Source organism: Anopheles stephensi, chromosome 2 (assembly GCF_013141755.1).
Source record: "Anopheles stephensi strain Indian chromosome 2, UCI_ANSTEP_V1.0, whole genome shotgun sequence".
NCBI lineage: Eukaryota > Metazoa > Arthropoda > Insecta > Diptera > Culicidae > Anopheles > Anopheles stephensi.
The window spans coordinates 35200931-35227354 of NC_050202.1; the positions used below are offsets into that span (position 1 = coordinate 35200931).

Here is a 26424-nt window from a genome sequence, read left to right on the forward strand (position 1 = left end):
GTATCCAAATTCGCACTTATATTCAATTTATTGATACCAAATACGGCGCAAAGGAACACAAACACGCGCATTTCACACAACAACAACAACTGCTATTTGGTCGGTGTCGGCTCTTGCGCACCATTTGCTTCTTCGCTCTATAAATCAACCTAACATTCATGAGCCTATAATGATACATCTTTAATGGCAAACATAGAAGCCAGCCCAAACCTCCGACTTGTTCGCTTTCCGTTGTCCGCCATGTAGCTCACAGTTTCCGTTTGTATCGAGTTGAGTTACACCGCCTCTACCAAGCAGGACATTACAGCCTTACTAAAGTGTCAACATAAATCTTATCGCATCCTGAAACGCATATACATACGTTCCAGCACCTTTCTCCGTAGCTCCGCCCGAGCGATCGAGCGGACAGAAATTAGCGTTAAAATCATGCAAACAAAACGGCACCAACGGCGCACAACCCTCCGCCGGCAATTGAGGCAACAGTTTAGGAAGCGTTTAGGCTAAAATGTTTTGCCAAACACGGTTCAGCACCCGTAACGCTCCGTGAACATGTGATAAGTGTTCATTAATCAACTATTTATGGCTGGGTATAGAAAGGGAAGCTCGAGTTTGGAGTTATTCTTTTATCCCTTCATCAAAACCGAGCAGCTTTGTTGTGTTTGAGCAAACAAGGGTACATCGATATTTAACAGGATCGTAAACAAAATGGGTGTAAGGGAGGTTTTTTTCTGATGCTATGGTGTGCGTATGTATTATATTTTGCCTGATTTATGGAGAAAGAACGTAGGAAAACCTTAATAAGTATTTTTAACAGTTTAATGTACAACTCCGATTACGTACGCACAATTAATCTCAAATAAATAAAACGAGGAAACTTAAACCATAGATAACTCAAAGAAGAAGGCTTTATTTCTACATAAAATAGGGATTATTAAAAAAAGTTGAAAAATATAAACTTTGTGCTTATTTTTTGAGGTCTCTGTGATAGCAAATTATTCAAAACGATCATCTGATTGAAGTTTCTACCAAGTTCATGTCATTTCACCAGAAAGCCACCAGGCGACCCAATTTCAAGTCTGTGCCTTAATGGCAGAGTCCTTTAAGGTCATCCACATGGACAGAGGAAGCGTGGTAGGCTCGTTATGAGTTGGTGCGAAGGCGTTGATGCGTTCGCCAGAGAGGTTGCCAGACGATGAAACTATACCTTGAACGGTATCGAGGACTTTTGCAGCGGGCCTTGACCTTGCAGCGTTTGTAGGACCTGATGGGTAACTAAGCTAGCCAGTAAGAAAAAAGTGAGGCAAATTTGAAGGCGTTTCTTCTTCTTCTTCCTTGGCACTACAACCTCGAGAGGTCTCGGCCTGCCATTTCTGACTTTCTGTGACTTAATTTTACCCGAGGCAAAGTAGTCAGCCCTGCGTACGGGAAGGCGGTCTCTGGATGGGATTTGAACCCCGGCCCTGCCGTGTGAAGACCGGCGCCGCTGTCGCCTCGGCCACCGGACCGCCCCAGTGAAGGCGTTTGGGTAGAGATATATGTTAGAGTCTCTAGCGATATACGGTATATCACCAGCGTCCAGAATCCACTTATCCGGAGTCACATGAGCATAGAAATAGACAGTTTCAATAGGAGATTTTTGAAAAAAAAAATGTCGTTGTCTTACATCAGATAATTTCTTGTACTAAACCCTGCTCATGGCATTGACGGATACTCTGACACCCTAGCGTAAATGGCAGAACGATCTCGTGTTTTAATATTATCTTGAAGACCATGGTAAGGAAAAATATGTAGGGACGATTTCACTACTGCACATCAGCTCCAAATCAACTGATAATGCAGTAAAATTGTTAAATTGGCTATAAATTAAATACATAATACAAACGACTAGCATACATTCAAACATTTGAATAAATGGATAAAGTTGGTAAAAGATCTTTCAAAGTGTTGCAAGCTTGGGACATTTGTTATCCCAACGTTCAAAAACACAATTCAAGCTTCTTCTAGTGACAATTTAAACACAAAAAAAGTCGCCCAGTGATAATTTCAACAAATGATGAATTAAAGACAATAAATAATAATGTATTTCATAGTTTTCCACTGTATTGTGTACCTAATGGGTTTGAGAACATTTACTTACAACTTACTGAATGAGTCCTGGTATCAAGTTATGTATAAATAATTAAACTTTAAGTTTGTAAGTTGGTTCATGCAGTTGAAAATGCATTTGACAAATTTTTATAAGCAAATTTTAATCAGATACTTTTTTTTATTCTATATTCATAAAAAAATCAGTGAAGAAAATAAAATCACAACGAGGATTGCATTTAAGGCCTGGAACAGTGGATCGAATAATCCAAGCTAATTCGTGAGCGATTTAACTGAACATGCCATTCACTAACTTTTGATTTTCATAAGCTTTAAAGTAAAATAACATAATTGAAAAAATACGTAGCTGGTGTTAATAACATAAAATCGTCATGTTTGTATAGTTTTCGGATGTGTTCTCAAACGTAAAACTGTAACGGACCAGCGGCTCATTCAAATATTTAGTCAAGACATGAACCTTTTCGAAACGCATAACCCTACTTGCAACTGGTAACTCAATCTGAAAGCGATATCTCGAGAGAGTGGCAATGGCTCAATTCTGAATTAAGGCCCACTTACCAGTCGCAGGCACTCATCTTGGCAGCATGAAGGGCCAGGCATTATGGTTGACTGATTATTTCCTTTATTTATAGATCTTTCTCGGCCAAAATACGGGTTAAGCAATTAGGTCGTTGGAAGGCTGCAATGGAATATTTGTGTTCGGATGGTTCGTTGTGCTGTTCAAGGGGGGACGTCTGCCCTGGTCGAATGCGTTTTGGGTTCTATCTATATTTACAATATTTCTTAATCCTATCCTATCTTATGCCTACACTAATACTGTTACAACCGTTCACAAACACGTATTATGGCATGCAACAAAATCGCATGCATTTAGGCGTAAACATGCCGACCACCTAAAATTCATTAATTTTACCTCGCATGCTTGTAATCCGTTTCGTGAAATAATTGCTAGCTTCATGCGTTTATTCCTAACCTTAGAACATGCTATGTACAAACTTTAATCTAACTTCCATCGTGTGCCATTTGTCGTTCTTGATTCGGTATAATACAGATTCTCACAGTTGGTCTTTTAATCTCATTGCCTTGAGCCGTACGTACCTTTACCACTCTTACTATGCCGTCACTACCAGGGTAAACCTCTGTTATTATCGCCAATGGCCATTTCATAGGTGCTACATTATCCTCTCTTAACAATACTACTGTTCCTGGCACAATTTTTGTCGCAATGCAATCCCATTTGTGTTTCCCATTCAATTGTTGCATATATTCTAAACGCCACCTTTCCCAGAAGTGTTGTAGTCGTTTTTGAACGAGGCGCCAATGGTTCACACGGTTTTCTGGTACATCCTTCAAATCAACCTCTACGACATGCTGGAGGTGCGAGCCAGTTAGGAAGTGTCCAGGGGTGAGTACTTCTGGATCTGTGGGATGATTAGAAAGAATCGTTAGAGGTCTTGAGTTAAGGCATGCTTCTACTTCCGATAGCAACGTTGTCATGTCTTCATAAGACATTGACGCATTTCCGATGACGCGAATCAAATGGTGCTTCATAGAACGCACTGCAGCCTCCCACAATCCGCCAAAATGTGGAGTCCGGGGTGGGATGAACTTCCACGATATCTGGTTCTCGGCACACCAAGATGAGATCTCCCTTCGGTCATCAGGAGAATTGAGCAGCTCGTATAGGCGGTGTAGCTCGTTCGCAGCTCCCCTGAAGTTCGTACCGTTGTCAGAGTATAACTCCGATACCAAGCCTCTTCTCGATACGAATCGCCTTAATGCAGCTAGGAACGCTGGTGTACTCAAATCCGACACGAGCTCGATGTGGACGGCACGCGTAATAAAACACACAAATACTGCAACGAAAGCCTTTATAGGGGCGGCCCTCCGCGATTGTGCCTTCACCCAAACAGGACCGCAATAATCGACGCCAGCTACAGAGAACGGTCTCGCCTCAGTCACTCTGTTTTTCGGAAGACTCGCCATCGGTTGAGTGACTGCCTTAGGTTTGCATCTGAAACAGCGCACGCATTGATGAAATACCTTTCTCACCACCGATCGTCCATCCAACAGCCAAAATCATTGCCTTATTCTGGTAAGCATCATCAGGTTTTTCCGGTGGTAGTACTCAGCTAACAGGATTGCCAACGGGTGTTTTTTCGGTATCACTATGGGCTGTTTGGCATCAGGTGATAGAGATGCATGTTGCAATCTGCCGTTTATCCGAATTAAACCATTGCTGTCGATGAATGGTTGGTACCCTCGAAGATGTGACGCTCGATGAACTGGTTTCTTGGCGTTTAAATCCTTCCATTCTCTATTAAACGAGTTACGTTGAGCCAATCGACACAATACCCATTCTGCCTGCTGCCGTTCTGCCGTTGAAAGGCCCTCACCAAACTTAGGCTGGACCTTTGAGCTGCTTACTCTCATTCGCAAAGCATGTATAAACCGCAAACAGTACCCAACTACCATGCGAAGTTTTGAGTATGATCCGTAACGGGTGAACAAATGGTCAATAAATCCTTCTTCATCCAGTGAAGAAAGTATTAACTCGTTGGAACGTTCTTCACCCGTCTCCAGAGTCTTAGACTCCGGTACTGTTGGCCAATTTTCTTCTGTCGATGCCAACCATTCTGGCCCCGACCACCATGATGTTGACTCCATAAACGTTGCAGGATCGCAGCCTCTAGACACCACATCGGCTGGATTCACCACTCCAGGCACATGTCTCCAACTGGCTCCTTCCGTAAGGTTTTGAATCTTCGAAACCCGATTCGCAACAAATGTCTTCCACCGACTTGGAGGGGAATGAATCCAATGCCAAGTGGTCATCGAATCGGTCCACAGGAATGTAGGCTCATCGCGGCCAATTGCCTGTTTTACTTGCTCGTACAATCTGCTTGCCAGTAACGCGCCACAGAGCTCCAAACGTGCAATGGTCATCCTCTGAGATAACGGTGTCACCTTGGATTTTGAAATCATCAGTCGAACTAACACCTCTCCTCTGGTCGAGACACTTCGAACGTAGCAGCACGCACCGTAGCCTTTCTCTGATGCATCGCAGAACAGGTGATACTGCATCGATAACGTATCACTCTGAATAACTACCCGTGGAATGCGTACCTTTTCCAAGAGATGTAGCTGCATAAAAAATGACATCCAATCTCGAGCCAACTGTTCCGGGAGTTCTTCATCCCATGGCCAAGCGCGCTTATCTGTTCCCTTCAACATCCAAATTTGCTGCATAAAAAGCTTGGCCTTCATCTTAACCGGATCTATGAAGCCGAGTGGATCGTAGATACGTGCAATACATGCTAGCACCTGTCGTTTCGTGCATTTGCTCTCCTGTATCGGTAGCTTAACCTGGACTTGTAAAATATCCGATTCAGGTGTCCACAATAATCCAAGCGTCGAAATAGAGCTGGTCTCGGCTGCCAATTCATGCTGTGGGTTGGTTGCTCTTTGATCTTCCGGAATATCTTTCAGCGCTTCTGGGCAATTGGATGCCCACTTTCTTAAACTGAATCCTCCGCACGAAAGTAACTTATTTAACTGCCCGGCCATTTCTTGTGCATCACGTGTTGTCGTTGCACCGGACAGCAAATCATCGACGTAAAAATCTGCCTTGCATGCCATTGCCTTCGGAAACTTGGTGCCATGATCATCAAAGATTCGCTGCAGGGTTCGGATGGCTAAGAACGGAGCACAGGCCGTGCCGTATGTGACCGTGTTCAACTCGTACACTGCTATCGGCTCATTAGCATCGCTGCGCCACAAAATTCGTTGCAATGCCTTATCGCAGTCCTTCACGAGTATCTGACGATACATTTTTTCCACATCTGCCACTACAGCTACTAGTTTCATCCGAAATCGCAGCTGTATCGATACAACGTCGTCTTGTAGTTGCGGACCGGTTAATAGCACATCATTCAGGGACCGACCAGAAGTTGTTTTACATGATGCGTCGAATACAACTCTGCATTTAGTGGTGGTGCTGTCCGTTTTCCAAACCGCATGATGTGGAAGAAAGAAAGAAGGTCTTAAGTTATTTGTATCGATTTCTGCATACGTACCCAAATATGACATGTGTTTAAGATCAAGGTACTCTTTCATAAAGGCTTTGTAAGCGTCGTCGAGCCTGCAGTCCGATTTTCTTCGCCTTTCCATAGCCATGAACCTTTTCAGTGCAGTTTCTTTGGATTCTCCAAGTGTCTTCCAATCGAACCGTTTGAGCAGCTGAACCACGTATCTGCCTTCCTCGTTCTGGTATGTTGTTTCTTGGTAGCTGCGCTCGCATTGTTCCTCTTCCTTTGAGCGAATTCTTTCTGTTGGAAGGTCTTCCAGCATCACCAACCGCTTCATTGCCGTATCAAAACTATCGTCTTCAACAGCACAGCACGCAATATGGGCTTCATCAATACTTCCTTTAGGATGCTCAAACACAGTGCCACTAACTATCCATCCATCCAAGATGAGTTTCGAGTAGCTTGGGTAAGTGGGGAGCGAGTTTGATCTGACCTTGCTTCAACATATCGGCAAACACTTCCGCCCCCAATAAAAGATCTATTGATCCAGGCTGGTAGAATGATGGATCTGCCAATTCCAATCCTGATGGAACATTCCAGCTTTCGACTTTCACGTATCTCGATGGGAAGTTAGCTGTTACCCTTGCCAGTACTAAAAACTCCAGCCTCTTAACAAATGTGGTTGTTCTAGATTTGACAGTTGTCGAAACCAAATTGTTCGCGGTCAATGCAACGGTTCCCACTCCTGACAGCGGCTTGTGAACTCGTTCCTTCTTTAGTTTTAGCTGCTGAACCAATCTTTCGGACATAAAGTTAGACTGGGCTCCCATGTCCAGGAGGGCTCGTGCAGGAATCGTAGAACCATTAACCCCTTCTACCAAAATAAGAGCTGTTGACAACCAGACGGTTTTTTGTGGCTTCTCTACCTTGTCCTGAAGTGTCGCACTAATTGGCAGCGCTGATGTCTCTGAGCTTGTTGATACTGGAAACTCTCCCTGCTTGATACACAATAAAGTGTTATGCCTTCCATTGCAGTTTAAACATCTGCCATGCATTCTGCAAAATCGTATAGAATGTCCTCTTCTTAAGCAGCTGAAGCATAACCTAGCTTCCTTCGCAACCGTCTGCCTTTGGGACAAGTCCATGCTTCTGAATGAGGTGCACTTCGCCACATTATGATCAGCCTTGCAGACCGGACAGGTATTAGAGGCTGCCTTGGGAGTTTGTGCTGCACATGCTAAAAAGGTCGCACTTTCTTTCTTCTGACGCGCTGCTGCATAACTACGTGGTGATGAACTGCCGACCACCCTTGCCGGCCTTGTGTCTACAGCGTTCGTTGTGTGTGTGGTGCAGCTACTTAGTATTTTCACTCGTTTCTCGCAGAACTCAATCATACGTTTATACGTGTCTGCCTCATGATCGGCAGAATATTGTTCCCAGGCCATCAAAGAAGCAGAATCTAGCTTGTAGAGAATCAAACTTGTAAGCGGAGTGTCCCATTGATTTACCGGCTCATTCAACCTCTCCATCCCTCGTACCAGCCGCCTGGTCTCATTTACAAGACGTGCCAACTCCTCAGCGCTTGACCCGTTCATAGACTCCAGTTGGTAAAGTGCCTTGAAATATTCTCGTTTTATTCTCTTAGAATCATCAAAACGCTGTAGCAATGATTTCCATGTTGACTCGTAGTTTTCTGCTACTAACTGCGTATGATCGTATGGTGTTGCTGCACTTCCCTTCAACGCCGTCAACAGATACTGCAGTTTTGTTACATCTGGGAGTTCTATCACTTCATGAACCATAGAGGTAAAACGATCTTTAAAAGTGAGCCATTTCGTTGCATCGCCGTCGAATGAAGGCAGATTGATTTCGGGAAGTCGTAATGGTGTATGCGTCACTGATGTTTGAAACGTACTGCTAGCCACAAGATTTGTTGCATCTACTCGTTGTTGTGCGCCCAAAAAACCCTTCACCTTCATATATTTTGTCATGAATGTCCTTTGATCATTCCACATTTCGTCTTCGACGCTTGACTCTTCGATGAGTAACTGTGCTCGAGCATCTGTAAATGCATTTTTCACTTCCTCTAACTGTTCTAATTGCACTGGGACCTGGTCACTATCTCTGGCTGGATCGTAATTGTTCACAAACTCTTCGTAAATGTCAATGCTACGCAAACTATCGCGATATAAGCGCTGCAGCTGCTGTAATTGTTTCTGTTGCTTGTCCCCTGCAGGCATTTTAAATATTTTTCACTTCCTTCGCGATAACAAAAAAGGATTACGAAATGAACGCGAAATCCACACGTATTATTACGACCGACACTGTAAACGATTCTCGATGAACACTTCACCTTCACTGATGAACCCTGTCGTACTCTCAAAGCTGTTCACTCTGACGCGTTGCGTTGTAAGGTTAACGTACTTAGTTCTTTCGCACTAATACCACTATCAAGCCACGTGTTGACCACACACTGAATTCTATAATTTGAACCTTGCTATCGGCACAACATCAATCTCTGCAAGCAAGCTTGTTCCACACTTCACGGATAAAGCTTCAAAAAATTGCCACTACCGCCGTTCCTGCCTAATCACCGTGGGTTAGTTGCAATGGCTGCTTCTATCCTTATCGAAGAACTTGCTACGGCACCGAACTGTTCATCGATGAACTTTCCTTCCAGCGTACGAAACACTACACTAATACCACTGCTGTAAACACACTAAACCTTGTGCAATGTCCGTCCTTGATAGTTCACTAGTTCACCGACAAATCGAAAGGTCAACACCCTGAACCCACGCTTAGTTAAGTCCGCGTGCAATTACTTATCTGCATTCGAACAAATTACTATGTGAAACTTAAACAAATCACAAATTCCCCTTGAAAACAAATAAAAACACTGTCGTTCTCCGTCCTTACACCTTCGCTGGTTACAACTGACACAAAGTTCTTACGAGCGCAAGCGCAAATTGTTCACAACAACACCAGGACGATAAACACTATAACTTTGCACAAAACCAACGTAACTTAAACAACAATAGGAACGGTAACTAACAGGAACTATCCGGCTCGAAGGACCAAATGTTCGGATGGTTCGTTGTGCTGTTCAAGGGGGGACGTCTGCCCTGGTCGAATGCGTTTTGGGTTCTATCTATATTTACAATATTTCTTAATCCTATCCTATCTTATGCCTACACTAATACTGTTACAACCGTTCACAAACACGTATTATGGCATGCAACAAAATCGCATGCATTTAGGCGTAAACAATTTGTTTATAGAAAACTTGATACCATACATAAATAATGAATATCTTTACTTAAGAAGGAGGCGAACATTCAGCAGGGATGTTCTCAAATGTATGTTTGAGTGAACAATTCGATGTATGAACAACATGTGTACAGTTAAAGGGTACTGGATAGCTTCATGATAAGATTCCCATGCAATTACGAAATCATCCGTTGTAAACTTATATCACGTTCTTGGGCAAATTAATTATTGTATCACATCTGCAAATAAATTCATCCACCATGCATACAACCCCGCCCAGCACACTCCACTCGCAAAAATGAATGTTAGTGAGTGAGTCAAGGTAGCTCACGTAACTCAAAACCGTAACTCAGCTTCCGATTGCTTATAGGGTAGTTCTAAAAACAGCAAGTTCGAATTCCTTCCTCGAAAGTGCTTCACACAGTGGGTATTTGCCATGAGCTTACTTCCTTGCTTTTTAGCGCTTTCATTCAAGAGCCTGGTTACAAACTTTTTTTGTCTCGATAAATCTAATAAATTTAGGTAATGTTTTGTGGCAAAAATGTCATAATAATTAAATAAATTTCCACTCCTCGTCAAGTGCAGTTTATTTACGCTTTCTGGGTCTATTGTTAGTCTCAATCGGTTCTCCGCACAGCAAACATGGCTCTCCGGTAGCCCTATCTAATGTTTGCACACTGAATTCCATTGTTCAATATTGGAACTGGAACTGGAAAAAAAATTAAAATAAGTAATATATGTTGAAGCTATTACAGTGCATTTATCATCAGTCTATTTACCATACTAAAAACTGCTACAATACCGCAGCACCAAAAAGTTCGCTAAATGATGCCATTAAACAAATACTCTTCTTGGGGTTGAGTAATTGCTCCTGCAGTTGTTGGATGTTCTCAATCTGGAGATTCATACTTTGAACCTGGTATCAAGCTTCCAGTAGCAGTGAACGTTGAACGTAAAACCGAACAAAACATTCACACAAAAGGGAGCACATATTTATGAGGAGCACAAAGAAACGGATAACTTAATTAAAGCAACATGCTGTTTAGCACCGGCCGTGCAATGCTGCTAGCCTACCATGTACTGTAGAATCTTCATGCAGCTACTTTTAATATGCTTTATAACAGGGCCATGTGCTTCGTCAAATTGGTTGATCGTAGATTGAATTACTTTGCTGCTTAGTGTGTGCACTCATTGTGTCAGGATACATTCGAACACGGCCAACATTATTCTATTAGGGCTGAACCATTAAAACAAAACAAGCAGTTCCATGATTATAGTAGTGCAATTTAACAGGGCTTCAATCTTAATGACCATTACTGTGCATTAGTTGATATCGAGATTCAATAAAAGATGTTGAAGCATTTGTGATTTTTTTTTTTTGCAGTGATACAAGTTTGTTAAAATACTCCAACAATACTTAAAGAACCTCAGGCTGAAGTCACCAAGTTCGGAATTCTGAAGTCATCTCGAGAACCGTTTATGGGGCATAAAAAAGGCGATAAAAGCAATGGAAGCTTATACAAAATATTACCAGTAATACCGAAGCTGCTATTTATTGCATTGCACTTTGCGTTTTGCAAAACCACAAAAGACCGGCACCACGCACATCGCGGCCCCCGAGCGTAATCTCATCCATAATCACTACGCCAATGATAAGCGCGTTGAGGGTGCGGTCGGGCTAGTTAAAACAGTTGTTAAATTTCATCATCCCAGCGCATCGTTCCATCTTTGCAGCATTCGGGTTCGGGCGAACAGGTGCACCGAACATAAACACTAAGAGCGGAATAGCTTCGGTATAAGGTGATGTCATGCCCGGCACACGCGCCATATAATCGACGAAATGATTATAATTTGTGTGGGTTTTTCTTCCCGTAAAGTTCAGGAAGCTGATCTGCCCATTTCACGAACAAGCCCCGAGCAGCTGGTCACATTTGTCACCTTCACACTGCAGCGAAAAAAATGGTCCGTCCTCAGATTGCGAGTGAGGCAATGAATTGTTACATATAGCTTCTTCCCCGAGAGAGAGCGATGCATGCAGCCGATGCTGTGAAGAGCAATTTATACAACTGCCTTGCCCTTCTAACCAGACCCTAACACCACACACATTGCGGCTGTGTTCTATAATTCGGCACAGTTTTGTATCTCGTGAGTGCGAAAACGATCGACGACGCCTCACGCCGAGGCATGTTCTACGCGCACGAGCTCTGCGGAGAAAAGAAGAGCTGGGAAGTGTTTCGCAGGGAACAACATTAGTATCACGATACAGTGCGTAACAATTTTTTGGACGGGAACCACTCTCAAGGTCACTTTGAGTATTGTAATGATATAGTATTGTGCTATCTCTGTAGATGATGTTTTGCTGAGCCTGTAAGAAGAGTCTATAGTGTCGACTCTAAATCGCCATATTCTTCACATCATTGATTAGAAGCGTAACACGGGCAGCTTACTGTACACTAATCGCACTCTCACTATCGTCATGCCGCAAGCTGCTACCGCATGCGCGCTGCTATCTCACCAAACGGGCCACCGTTGCAGCGGTTCGCGGGTATGGACGACGACAGTTGATTCGCGACCGGCTCGGCAGCCCGATGCCTCCCATTGCGTTACGGTTCCATTCTCAACTGATAGCTATCTAGAGTACGATAAATGTGATCCTTCTTGGTCCAAAATTCTTCCGTCTAAAGTGTCACGTGAAAAGTCTACAGAGTGCGTGTGTGTGTATTAGTGATTTGTTTTACATCCTTCAACGAGCGGGTCAATGACTTTTTTGACTCACAAATGCGCTCACCAAGAGAGCGAACGATAGAGAGTTAGGAAGCGGTGGTAAAAATATTCCGAATGATAGGGCCGCAACACATCAAGCAACGCTCATATATAGCTCATCTATTCACGGTCACGGATAGCGAACGAAAGGATGGTAGAATGCGATGTCGTGCGCAACTCATAAAAATGCTTCCAACACAGGCCGCGCAAAGCGGGCGACGTTCAATCGAGGGAAAAGGATTAACCAAGTAAACAACGAGCTTAGGATTGCCGTTTAGAACGAGCAAACAGTGTTCGAGAGTGACAACCGGGAAGAGAGCCGGGCTTGAATGGGGCACATGAATTTTGCTAGCTTTAGATTATTTCAATTTATACGCTTATCTGAAATCGACACGATGCCCGCACACGAGATACCAATAAAGAGCCAATGCGATTGCTTATCGAACTCGCCCGCAGACGTTTGACGGATGTTAAATTACACCCAACGCACATTGTTGATAAGCCCCAAACCCCTTCGACAATGTTGTTTTGCCGGCTCATGTATGCCCAACGTTTTCATTAACCCGGACTCCGATCGTTCGGACTCGCGTGAATTACTTAGTCTTTTTTTTTTGTGCAACGAGTGCTACACTAACACGACCCTGTGCACCCTGTGCGCTACTCAAGTTCAAAACCACAAACCGACCTAACCTTCACCTTCACCGGCTGTCGAAGGTAAATTTATGAAATATTAAAACAAATCACCATCGTGGTTCGAACCGTCAAGTCGCGATCCGGCTTGCTCACACCCGTGCCATGTCTAGCGCAGGGCAGTTCTATCAGACATACAGGGCGCAAAAAAATAAAAACGAGTTTGCGCTTGTTGGATAATTGCTGGCGGCACACGTGCGACAAGTAATACAGTCGGTTCGGTGACGTTCGGCGGTCGTACAACTTTGACATCCAAGCGTTACAATAATTTATACTAGTAAGGTACTTAGTTTAAAATCTTAAAACAATCTCATGTTGAAGTATTTTGATAGAATCTTGTGGCTTGATCTAAGAGTTTTTTTCTCAAAGTTGGAAACGTTCTACTCACAAATTACACCAACCCCATGACAACAACCGTCACTCACTGTTTCACACTGTGTGATTGTGTGTGATTCTTTTTTGCCACCCAGGCCGGTCTGGTCTTTGTATCGTTTCATGCACCTATCATGCAAATGCATTCTCATCCACCATTGACCAGTATTGCCAGCGACCGGTGAATATTAAAATTAAAACTTAAAAGCAATCTAATCGCGGCCGCCTGATCTCCGTACTGCCTCTGCGCCTGCCTGTCGTGTCGTTCGTCGTGCGCTGTGGCAAATTTGGCCCACCGTGATCACGTTAGTGTAATTGGAAGCGTTCTACGGTCGCTCTCGGTAGGCGTGTGATATTGGCGCTCGTCAAGATTCAAAACCGGACTCGAAAACATTAACAATATTAACGCTCCACCAAATCAGATAAGGAGAGGTTTGGTGTGACTGCTCCGTACGCCGCGCATACGGTTGCCGGCGATTGAAGGGTGTGCAAATGATGTTGATGTGAAGCTGCCGCCTCAGGATGACGTGAGAGGAACGCGCCAAAATAATCGAAACGAAAGGGACGTGAAGTGACTCGTCTGAAGCGGGGACGGCGCGTAGTCAACTTAAACTCAAAGCACCAACACCCCAATGGTGCATCGTGTACCAAAGATACCGAAACCCCGTGATCAAACGATTTCGCGATCCAAAGTGTCCGCTTTTTTAGCATCATCCGTCAGAACCAGAACCCGACGAAGATCGTCATCGATCGCGCGCTGCGGTGGTGGTGGTGATAATTTGTTGCGTATTTCTGCAACTCTTGCGCGTACGAGAACGGCACATTGGTGCAAGGTTAAAGAAGCGCCCTTTGTACTGTGTGGCGTTTGAATTTCGATTAGCACCAGTGTAGGGTAACGTAACGGCGTAACGGGTAGCCACAGCGTAACAGCTGAGTGAAAATGGTTAGCTGATAATCATTCGCAGGTCGCCCGAACCCATGTTTATCGCGTGCTGCGGAAATGTTTATGATAAAAGTGCGCATCGACGTCTATGTGTGTAAGTGTGTGTTTGTGTGTAAGTGTGTGTGTCCCACATGTTGCGGCACACACTAGTGGGGACGGTCTACAAAAGTGCCAGTGACGTTTGCCACGGTTCCCGGTCAGCACACTGTTTACGTTCTTATTTTCGTTTGTGTTCACATTACTTTTGTTTATTTACATGTTGGTATGATCTGAGAGAGTCGCTGCAAAACACGAGTAATGCGCTCATCCTACGCGGAACTGATGAAGCTGCCAACCGAGTTTGTGCAGCTTTCGTGTTCAAAAGGGCTATGTTATGTGTTTGCTACCATATTTAAAAGAAGTTTTCGAAAAACAAAATGGCGAAGTAACGTGTTTAGTGAAATTTTAAGTAACGTAAACTCATGTGCTGAAGTGCTACTAAACAGGAAAAATAATTCCGAATCTAATTTATTTTCCAGAAGAAGATTCTAAAGTGATTCTGTAAACAAGTTTAAAAAAATGCTAACCCGCTTCCTCGTGCTGCGGCTCATAATTTCCCACCAACCCCAATGCGGCCTATAATTTCCATCCTTTTGGATCTATTTTCGTTCACCAAGCGCTAAGGTCGCACGTCATAAGCGGTCGAATGCAAAGCCGTGGTTTGTCCACGGACCACCACCACCACCACCACTACACCCCACACCACTCGGTGGTAGATGATTTAGATGAAATGAGGAGGTTTTTAGAATAAATCCGTAAACCGTAATGGTGGTCTAGCGGAAATTTCACGGTCTATAGCAATAATCCACTGGCCGTTTTCTGCTACGATATTTTCGGCCGGTAGCCGAAAACCGAAATAAAAAATAGAGATGTGTTCCTTCTTCACGGATCGTCATTAATCGCGATGAACCGGAAGAATGGTCGGGGAATGCTTTTCACAAAATCTTTACCATGGTTCAAGGGTTTCTTCAATGTTCGAGCCAGATTGTAAAGGATTTTTTAATTTTCCATTTCCATTTTTCCAATAAAACAAAATTGTTTGATTTAGTATAAAGTGTCTATCTGATATATTCTTGTATCAGCACGATGACCACTTGAGTGACGTTGAAAGATAAAAGCGTGTTTTCGGAACATATAGTTTTAATGTCTCATATTCTTTTCTTTTCCTCTTTGGCACTACAGCCTCGACCCTGTAGTTGGATATTCAGTCCTGCTTACGGGGAGCCAGTCTGGATGGGATTTGACCGCCAGGCATGTCTTTTGAAGACCGGCGCCGCTGTCGCCTCGGCTACATGAAACTTTTTTTCATAAAATATTACTTAAACAAAAGTTGTTGCGATATTATAAGTTACGTGGATCTTACTCTCTAAACACAGATCTAGGGAGCTATCAAGAGGATAGACACAAACGGAACGCGATCTTGCGGTCTCTTGAACCGGTGATCATAAAACTAAGCACATGTGTTTGTTCACCGGCTCTAATTTTACCTAATACATTAAGAAAAATAGATTCATGGTTAAGAGTGTTCGTTATTCGTCGATGGTCGGGTGAAGCAACAGAACCCCTAGTGAAACCCACGACAGTCTTGTATTCGTCATTTCTTCTATAAAACCAAAGCTTATTACAACAAATTATGTTAATTTCATCAACTCATGTACGACAGTGTGAACCACAGCAATTGCTGATGTTATAAGTCAACTCAAATCGATGTGATGCATGTGTAGTGCTACGGCAAGTGTCGAATGTATTCATCCGTATTAACGAGTGCTGCGTGAAGGAGTGTTAACCTTAGATTAGATTTGAAAACCGCAAACTAAACGGATTAGTTATGATATACGAACTGAACCTACCGGCAACGATGACGTTCGAAAGATATTCCAGGACAATGCAAGAGCGGATAGAGGATGACATTCTTTCTGGTGAGTGAAACTTATTGTAAATTATAATTATAAGTTCTAGAGTTTCTTTAAGTTTTTGGTTTTATATGAGGATAAAGAAAGATACTTATGACTTATTTTTAAGGGCTCGCATTCAATAATAGCAAAGTACCGATTTAATTAGGCAGTACACAGCTTTAATTAGCTGTTCCCAGTAATGTAAACAAACCTTCCTTCTTCTTCCTTGGCACCACAACTTTCATAGAATTTATTTTATCTAGAGCTAGTCATGTATTTGGAAGGCTATCTGTATCAGCTTTGATCTCCCATCCTGGCGTGTGAATACCGGCGCCTCTATCGTCTCTGCCAAAGGACCGTCCCATAAACCTTTACTTCGACAGCAACACCGTATTGAAAACCAATTTTTTACACTTACAGGATTCGAAATCATATAATGTAACTTTTGAAACATTCGGTGGAATATTTCAACAGGAATATTGCAAACCTGTTGTGGAAAATTGGAACCCTTTCAAATTAATACAGCATTCAGTTCAGGGATTATCTAAAATTTGACTACGGATTTTTTTTTAATAGCTGTGGATTGTGGAAGAGATTATTTAAACAACATTTTCGACTTATATCCCGTTAAACCGCCTCGAAGGTGCATTATAGGGTGTGGAAGAGAATATACAAGAAGAGATATAGAGAGAGGGATGCAACTTTCCATTGTATGATTGCAACACTCCACTACCCACTTGCAACATTCCCCCCATTCAAGCGATTATATGATTCGAAAGCCTTTTTCATCATAATCTTCTTCCTCAAATATAAATCCTGAACAGTTTCAATAACGCTTCAATAACAGATCGTCAATTTTATTCATTACCGCTGTTGTTTCGCTAAATTCCTAATTATTGTTCCAACTTTTCAATACCCAATGAATTATTATAATGAACCATGTAAAAATTAGCGCGATCCACCCCACCCCAATTTAACCTTTTTAATTCAATTTATATTTAAATCAGACCAGAAAAGACCATCGCACATTTGCATACATCAATTGCCACATAAATAAAGTCATTACGCTAATGGACCGGAGCGCGATCGGGTTGGCAAAAGGTGTACCAAGGTTGCTTCTTGCCGTGCGCTTTAACCTGCCCTTAAATCTTTACGCTCCTCGTGCATCTATATTGCGAGAAAGTTGATTATGTCACGCGCACCCTGGTCGGCAAGCGAACGTACCGGGGAGCGAAGGATGCAACAATGGCAATCTAGATATTTGCGTTCCCCTGGTGGCAGGGTGCATGGAGCCAGCCAGTCAGCAGAACGGTAAAATTGCAAAGTTTTACCCCGTTCACGCGACGGATGCAAGCGCGAGAATAGAGATCAAGTGTCCCCCGTAAGCGCACCTTCGGCGAGATTGATTCAATTTACCAAGCCGTTGGCTCCCAGCGTTTGCTGTTTAAGATGATAAAGTACGTGTTACGGCGGCGAAAAACGGTCCTCGTGCACAGCATGTGAGACGCGCGCGCTTTTAACTTTGACTATTACAGCACAGGAAGCGCCCGCTCATTTGCATAGATAATACTAATTAGCTACCGGCTGCTGATTATGATGGATGGAACTTGACGTAATGCATAAGAAGGGTCTTATAATGTAAAGGCCCTTGAGGCTAGGTACGAGTTCTTTCGGAGCACACATTATGAAGAATTTCGTTCCCCATGCGGATGGGTTGAATGTTTTACCTCGAAACTCTAGAGGCACAGGTTGTTGCTAGCAACGGACAGGAGTTCTGTGAACGAAGCAACTTAAAGCTGGAGCACTGGTGAGCCTCACCATTGATAAAAAAAAATTCCGCTTGCGTGTTCGGGGTAACTAACTATAACTATCACTATTAGATCAATAGCCCCAGTTGCTTGATAGTATTCCGTAGTACTATGTCCATGCCACACAATACCATCCGTTCCATCGGGTTAGATAAACATAATCATTCAACAGAAGTTATGAATGGAATGCCCTATCGAATTCCCTCATGCTGCCGTGTGACCGTGGCCTTGTAGACCTGCGACCTTAAAGTGACCTCATTGTGCCGGCTCAGATTCGTTCAGGAATCTCCGCCGACTGCGCTGTCACAGCCCCGTTGCAAAGACGAATTCGAATGCTAGACAACGCCAGTTTGTTTATCCTTTCGCTACAGTGCTGTTACGCTGTAGGGAAAAACATACAACAAACGAAATGTTTGAAGGAGGAAAAAAAAGGTAAATGAGAACGAAAAAGTACAATACACCCGAACTGCCCCAAGCACGTGTTGCTGGCAAAGTGCGCCTTTTACACATTGCACTCCAAATCCACCGTGGGTCGGTTCGGTTCTCACTGCGGCTGCGAACTGCGCAGGCGAACGGTTTCGTAAAACCCGAAGCCCCACGCACACACACACACCATCTCCATCTCCATCTCCAATAGAGCCCTGCACTGCACTGCACGACCCAGCAGCTCACCAAACGTGCAACAGTTCCTCGGTGTCGGTTCCGAACCTGTTTTGGGGTTCGCCGTGCACATGTACTGTGAATCTATAAAAATTGTGCCCTTCGTGCCGGGATCCGCTCAGTCAGTGGTTGGAAGTGGTATTAGACGGTTCTTGCCGTTCAGTCGTTCAGTAGGCAGGTCTTTGGCTGTGCCGGAAGTGTCGATCGAACGCTTGGCCATTTGCAGTGGTAGGAGCGCGTCGTCGAGTCTAACTGGCGTTCGTCGTTTGTGGCAAAGTTGTGTGGCTGAGTTTCGTAATTGGAGCCAGCAGTACTACGCTGGTTCGGCTCTAGTGCACCAGTAAACGCGGCAAGACGACAGGGCGTTCGGGTGCACCTATCGTGCACAGCACCTCGTGCAGTGGATGTGCAGTATCATATCGCCCAGATCCTCCACTTTAAACGGTTTCTATTTCTCGTGAGGCATCGCCACTTTGCTGCAACAAACACGTTTCTCCGGTGAGAAGTTCAACGCGGGAAGCAAAACTTGAACTGGATTCATTTATAAATTGCGCCAGTCGCGCGCACTCCTAATGCCAACGATGACTGACATGTTTTTCGTGCCGACTGTTCCATTCAAAAGCATATTTATAGCCATCATCATTTCACTGGGCACTATTGTGAGAGCACTCGTTGCCATTGTACAGGGCTGCCATAAAGGCGGACATTCGGCATTTGGAATGCACATAAATTTCATCAGTCCGGTCGCTCTAATAACACGGACGTTGGATACACTTTTAGAGCAGCTCTTCATTGGTTGTGCTTTTGTCGGACAGTGAGAGTGATAACATGAAACAGTGAAAAGTGATAAATATTTTCATCCTTCAGTATGGAGTATTGGATCAACAGTGAGTGAGTGTAGGCTGTCGTTGTCGTTGTCGGAAAAAAGAGTCAACCAAACAAAAATAGATTCAATATTGATTTCTCACGATCGAAACGTGCTGGTAGAATGATTTAGAATGCCGTCTTACCGTGATGGGTGGTGATTACAGCAAAAGTGAATAATTACCCTGTTCGATTCCGGTGTTATCGGAGTGTCGTTCGTGTTGATAGGATAATTGTGGCAGCAGCAATTACTCTCCTCCGCGCTTGTGTACCAAATTCTAATAGGGCTAATCAAACCGTTCTGAAGCGTCTGAGTGAATCTGCAAGTACAACTACATAATTGCGCTCTGTCTGTTCAGCCCTGACACTTGTCTATTTAATGGCTTGATTGGTGTTAACGCTTCATCCCCATCGAACGGGCAGTATCAGTGTTTTTTTCTACGTTGTTCTTCGATTTTTTAAACGTTAGGCAATTCGATGTTCGGTAATCAGTTTGGAGTTTTCTTTCCATTTGTGACAACCCTACCCACCGGCACCGACACGCGAGGACACAGCGCTCTGGATCAGTGTGGATGGAAAGGGAGTGTGTAAATTTAATTAATACACTGCAGGCCGAGTAATTCCATTTCAAATGTCAATTGTTTTCAATGGAACAAATTGAACCAGTACAATGAGTCTGAATTTAACGTGCATTGATGTGTGCTGACTGCTAACTGGTCTGTTGTGAAATATTTCATAAATGTTTGGTTCAAACGTGTGATCATTTTTAAATTCCAGTGTTTCAGCGTCCAGATATCATCCAACAAGAGAGGAATGTGAAAGTGCAGCAAAATCAGTGTTTAGCTATTTTTTACCACAATAAGCGCAATCGTTTCATACAATATTGCGATATTACATGTGCAATTGGTGTGTGCAGCATTAAGCAGCAGAAGAGTGTTGTGTTTGCCATTAGAGTACTAGAAGCGAGTGATCACATCCTGATAGTGTGCAATGGATAAGTTAGAAATAGAACCGAACGAGGACGACGACGATGACAAGGCAGAGGATGTTGTTGCAGGTTAATCATAGCTTTATTCGAACAGCAATTTTATTCATTATTAAAAGTGTTCCATTGTTGATTTATCGTCGTCCCACATTGTTTGTACATGTCCCACAAGCTTCGTTCCTTGAAGCTTTCGGGTCGCCCGCAGCAATATTGCCCCCGAAAGCCAAAACAGCAAAGCACCACCAAAAATACACAAGACAACCAAAAAAAAAATACACAAGTCTGCCCCCGAAAGAAGCAACAGTGCCGCTCCCTCTACTGGAGCAACTTAACAAGCTATGGTTCATTTCAAAAGGTCCAATTTACATCTAATTATGCGTTCAATTTACCAACGCACTTAACAGCGAGAGGCAATTACTGGATGTCGCAATCTATCGCGCTTTCTCCGGAAAATTTGCGCACTCACCATTTTCGGGTCGCGTTATTAATGGTACCGTATGGCGATGCCAAAAATATGAACTCGTACAAGCGTCCATCGGTTTCGGTTGGGTCGAAGATGTTGGTCCCAAAGTCTAAAGATAACTTCTTCAGCCATTCGGAGATTCGGAGGGTTCACGTTTCGTTTCGATAATTAATCATATACTAGCGTTCGCGGACATCGCGTCAGATCATCTACCCAGCCGAGCACCTGGATATAGATTAAGACTTGAGTTTTGTATGCAGTCTACGATTAAGACATTTTTTGACACCATTGCAACTGTTCTAGCGGGAACATTTGTTAGCGGCAAAGAAAGATAATTTAGAGTGCCTTTATTTTTAATATCAATGTTGATTGTCCTATATGTATAATGTTGGAGGCCGGTAGCGGAGACGGTAGTCTCAGTACTGGAACGTTTAGGTCGAGGAAGCCTTAAATAGCCGACCAAGATCTCTGGAGCTTGTCCAGTTTAAAGAAGGAGAGAAATGTTTGACTTATTAAATCGTATTAATCAATGTCATTTGTAACCGGAACTGATTAGTCTGCGCCATGCTACTTGTGAAAGTACTACTGACAATTAGTTGTAGAGAGGGTTAACTTGAACCGATTACTTTTGATGTGCATGGAGATGGTTTCCTATAAATCACAGACTCTTTGATCTATATTATCTATTTATATATATCTATATACCCCCAAAGTTCAAAAAGCATTTAGAATTTCTTCATATTTAACATATTTATACAAACGAACAACCAGATATTTATTAAACTGATACACCGAAAAAGCTTCTTCCAATCCTCAAATATTCGTTCAAATTGTGGTACACAAAAACTCCTACCAAAAATTCGAACCACCGACACGTTTGGCACTAAAGCGTCTCACAAGAAAGCAGATAGTTTTTGTGGACCAAGATTTATTTGCATATTGTTTGAGGTAGGCAAACGTTGGGACGTTGCTTATTTGCTCTCGAGATTTGTGAATAATTAAAGACTTTAGAAAAGCACCGGGCACGAACCAGCCCGCATTTAGCTGGAGGGATACAGGTGAACTGTATTCTAATCTGCTCTCGAGTCTGAAGATGTGTTTCTCGAGCAGTAAGCAAATAACATGAAACAAGTAGTGTGGGCTTCCACCTTCGTATCATTCCTCGCAGTGTTTCACGTTTTGTTGTTAGGTTGTAATTTTCTACCAATGGAAATTAAATTGTGCTCGTTTCATTGATAAATTTTCCTCAAATATTTTGTTCGGTGCTGTATCGGAGTTTCATAACGTGTACTTAAATTATTTTATTTGAAAAAGGTGGATAATCTGACGATGTGAATGAGAAGAATATTGTCGATTTTTTGTTATTCATGAAGAACGGCCTGGCCACATTGCTTAGAAAGTTCTTAGAATTGCTCAGAAATGCGATCAAAGTTTTTATTAAAACAATTTTTTATTTGTCAATTTTTTAAATTTATATTTTAGATTCTCGAGTTGTGAGATAGTGCCTCAATGTCATATTGAGCCAACCTTTATTACATTTCTAGATGCAAATGTTCTATTTTTTGTTAAAACAGTTTCATATACAGTCTGGGGCTCTAACAATGACTGTTATTTATGCAAAAACTTTGCGATGACTTCAATTTTTATGTGGTATAAGTAAGTAAGGAGTAATTCTCCAACTACAGTAGGTGTATTAAGACAAATTTGGCGGACAAGATCCAACTATTTGTTAAAAAGGAAGTAAGAAATGAAAAGATATTAAGCTTTTGAAGTTTCCTAAAATGGAGCATCCCTCACAGGCTTTTCCCGAGTACCGGAGTACCGCTCACGGTTTAGAGACGTCGTCTTCCAATATATTATCCCGGCCGTTCTGGCGGACGCATCAACGCTATCACTCCATCTCAATTTGGGCCTACGACGCCTGCTCTGTCCGTGTGAACGGCCTAAAAGGCCTTTACGAGTTGGGTCTTCCGGTACCCTTCCCATATCACGACCAACCCATCGGAGCCTGGCGAGTCTAATGGTAATGGTGGAATCACCGTACAGCTCGTAGAGCTCGTATTTGTAGCGACTCCTGCATGGTCCTTCGACACGGTTGGTGCTTAAAATCCTTCTGAACTAATAAGCTACGAATACAAAAAAAGTGAAACATGCTATATGCAGGACTTTGAGAAGTTTTAGTTTCAAGGATAGGACGATTAATTTTGCAACAGCTGAAATGGGAGTTTTTCCATCCACAATTCCTTTAAAAGCAACAGTATGTTGACTTGCATGCTGCCAATTACGTATTCACAACAATTTTAAATCCATTACTGCTCAGGTGTATCAAGAGGTAAAGCTTGATCAATATGGCATAGAATGGCGTAATCCATCTAGGTATGCCTCCAAATGGGATAAAATGCATGAGTGTTGCTACGATATCGTTATAAGTTGAACTATCTGCAGCATAAAATTTCATGCGATGGGTAAATATTGATGCCTTAGGCAGTGGTAAACGCTCCTGCGTCATGCGTTGCTTTTTTTTTGAAAATGTATGAATTTTGACAGTCGCCGACGTCAAAAGTCAACATTGGTCCAATTGGACGCAGGAGCGCTGACCACGCCCTCACCTGCCCACCGTATTAAATTTCATGCGTGAAATATCTCAACTTCTACAAAAATCCAAAAAGTACACAGAAATTATTTACCAAACAGTAACTGAAGGGTTCTTCCATAAAAATCATTAAAAATACATTTTAATACTAAGTCCTGAAAAGCATTGCGTAAGGTTGCATTAAGCAGACATTGACTAAATTCGTAGAAACGTAGAAATGTTTTATTTTGAAAAATAATTATTAAAATTGACTTCCAACGAATCCGATGGTACAAAATTGATGTGCATGTAATGGATCCTTGCTGCATTTATACCTCTAAGATTTTGTGTCATAACAATCATTTGGTTGTACAGCTAGGATGCTGATGCATCCTATAGATAAATAATATGACGTAGCTGCCCAGTGTCGGGGCGATCCGTTAACCGAGACGAAAGCGGAGACGGTATTCACACGCCAGAACCGGGGTTCAAACCTCATCTTTCTGGTGTCAAAAGCATGTCAATGAAAGCCAGAAATGGCAGGCTCAGAACTTTCTGGGTTGTTGTGCCAAGGAAGGAGAAGAACGGTCGAAAGTAAACTTTCATGGATGATTGGCCGATCTACTATTATCTGATAATCAAAAAAAAATATTTGTGATTGATTTCTATTCATACAATCGTTTAGTAAGGTTTTATCGCTAAACTTGGGAGTTTGGAATCCTTTAAGAGTGTTTAATGAGATTTGAGTATAATCATTCTTGTGGCTTCATATATCCCCAGCTTTGTGTTCCTGAAAATACCTCAAATTATAACTCAAATACCAACAAAACAACACTCTCAAATTATCAGGTTGAGTAGTTAAGTGAAATAATAACAGGATAGTTTAGTGATAAATTGCTCTTCAAATGCAAAATATTTTGAAAACTACGCTGAGTAATGGGTTCACTTAAAATACTAAAAATACACATACATAGTTAATCCTTGTACCACGTTTTAATGCAGGTACAATTCATTTAACATCAAACCTCAACTCTGGGGTTAATTATGAGGTTGAGGTCCAATTTTGGATGATGGAAATTATAATTTTAGAATGATTCTTTCATGGTTATTAGCCCCCTATACTTCAATGATCCATTTCACAGACACTCTGGTCGTTTAATTACCACTATATACTTAGCCAAAATCAGAGCTCAACTGTCAATTATCTTTGCACTAGCCGTGCGAAAATCAGCATCATCTTCTTCACCTTAATGAAAACCTGGTCCATTGCTTGCACCGACTCGAGTCAAAATCGTGCCAAACAATCAGCCAACACTTTCATCATCATTAAACCGCAACCGGCTATGATTGAAATAACATTAATCATTCAAAATTGATCTTCAGCTAGCTCTCGGAATTGACGCAACACTCGTCCTAAGGACGATGTCAAGCAACAGTGAAAATAAAAACGCGAGGCTTCTTCCGAGAGCTGTTTCGGAAATGAACTTCAACAAATATTGATGTTGCTCTTGACTTGGAGAGCAATAAGAAGTGCTTCAATGAGTAAAACACAAAAAACAACAGCATGTCAGCTCAGGAAAAGTTTCTGGTTTTACGATGAGAAAGTATTTCATGACACCAGCAAAAAGTTTGCATGCTCTCGGGGAAAATTCCCGACCACCGCTTTATTTCAATGTTCTTTGCATTGTTATGAGCTTGTTGTTGTTGTTAACCAGCTGTGTTTCACCGTGTTTTGATGAGACGGTTTTTGGAAAGCGTAGTTTTTAAGTCGCTCGGTTGCGATTGCTAGAAAAAAAGGTGGAATTTATACGGCCCAAGGCATAATTTCTGATGCAAATTTCGTAAATAATACTTTTTTAAATATTAAAAAAAAATATTAAAAGCTTCCTATCTTCTACGCGATTATAATCTGATACATATCGCGTTTCCACCAATTAAATATTTAAATCGGGTGGATATACAGTTCGGAAAAGCTTCATGCCTTACTTGGCTAGCTCCAACGAACAGGTGGTATCAACTAGATCGATAATGTGCCACATGTTTCGTCTTCCTTGAAATTTCGGAAACGACTTCATCCGTAGAAGTACCAGCGTGTTTATTAGGCTGTAACCATGTCATGTGTATTTATTGATTTCTATATCTTCATTCAACAGAGAGCTATCCGGACGTGCTATTTATATGGTCATCAAATCACTATTCAGTACTGGTGCTTGTTTGGGACACACCATGTCTGTCGAAGTTATGTCAGGAGTAATGCCACTCTCACTAAAATATGGTCAGCTTGCACTTATGCTTCTTACAATATACTCCTTGTCAAATGAGCATTTGATTAAAAAAACTTCAAGAATGGGCTGTAGTCTCAAAGTTCACCTCCCTGGGATTTAAGGCCACTGTCTACGAACGCATTATGATCAGCCGGACGCCATGCTTTATTTATTCTTCGGAAAAAGTATTGTCCATCAACACTGCCATGCGAGAAGCTATGAAGACTGTTCGAAGAACTATTTTGTAGTATTGATATAGACAATGCCTATTTTACAGAATACTCCTAAATAGGCGGTAATAAAAGCTGAGAATTATTTTTACAGAATTTCAATATTCCTCTACAGCTGGAAGAGCCATACACAGTGTTTGTCGCTGAACTTGCAGCAATCTCATGTGCGGTAGAAGCTATTGCTTCTAGACAGCCATACAGGTGCGCAGGACTGGCCTCCTTGCTCAGTAAAATCAAGTCACCGAACCAGACACCGAACGAGTGACAAAGTAAAGTGGCTTTTAATGGTCTGTCGGTGAGAGGCTTTACGATACCCTTAATTTGGATTCTAGCATACTATCAAATAATTGGAAACGAGTGTGCCAATTGGCTGGTAGAAGAAGGTGTTTTGGTGGGACAAATTCTCACACGCCCAGTATATCCTCAGGAGATGTTGATCGTACCGCGACAGCATTACCCAAATAAATGACAGCAA

At 42.5% G+C, this 26424-nt stretch overlaps 2 protein-coding genes across 16 annotated transcripts in view; one reads left to right on the forward strand and one right to left on the reverse strand.

Moving 5' to 3' along the window:
* Window positions 1-3494: 3494 nt before the first annotated feature.
* On the reverse strand, window positions 3495-5937 carry LOC118507757. Its single transcript, XM_036046768.1, has 2 exons — window positions 5233-5937; window positions 3495-3527 (listed from the first exon to the last, which is right to left on the reverse strand). The coding sequence occupies exons 1-2, from the start codon at window positions 5935-5937 to the stop codon at window positions 3495-3497; spliced, it is 738 nt and encodes a 245-aa protein (XP_035902661.1).
* A 6025-nt stretch (window positions 5938-11962) lies between these two features.
* LOC118506236 (adenylate cyclase type 2) overlaps window positions 11963-26424 on the forward strand; it is a 29420-nt gene continuing 14958 nt past the window's right edge. For 6 of the 15 annotated variants that reach the window (XM_036043097.1, XM_036043098.1, XM_036043085.1 and 3 more), the window contains exons 1-2: window positions 12021-12878; window positions 15872-16127. Coding sequence is in view for 11 of the 15 variants with exons in the window: in XM_036043085.1 (XP_035898978.1) it covers window positions 16037-16127 (91 nt within the window). In the remaining 4 variants the exon portion in view is untranslated. Of the gene's footprint in view, window positions 12879-13634; window positions 14264-15871; window positions 16128-18686; window positions 19070-20212; window positions 20493-26424 lie in introns of those variants that run through there. The other 9 variants (XM_036043087.1, XM_036043088.1, XM_036043089.1 and 6 more) reach the window with 9 other exon arrangements.

Excerpts from the sequence above, each read along its gene's own strand:
- LOC118507757 (XM_036046768.1), bottom strand. The coding sequence starts at position 5,937 with ATGTATCGTCAGATACTCGTGAAGGACTGCGATAAGGCATTGCAACGA. Across the intron at positions 3,528-5,232 it reads AGCTACATCTCTTGGAAAAG|ATCCAGAAGTACTCACCCCT; the intron begins GTACGCATTCCA and ends ATCATCCCACAG.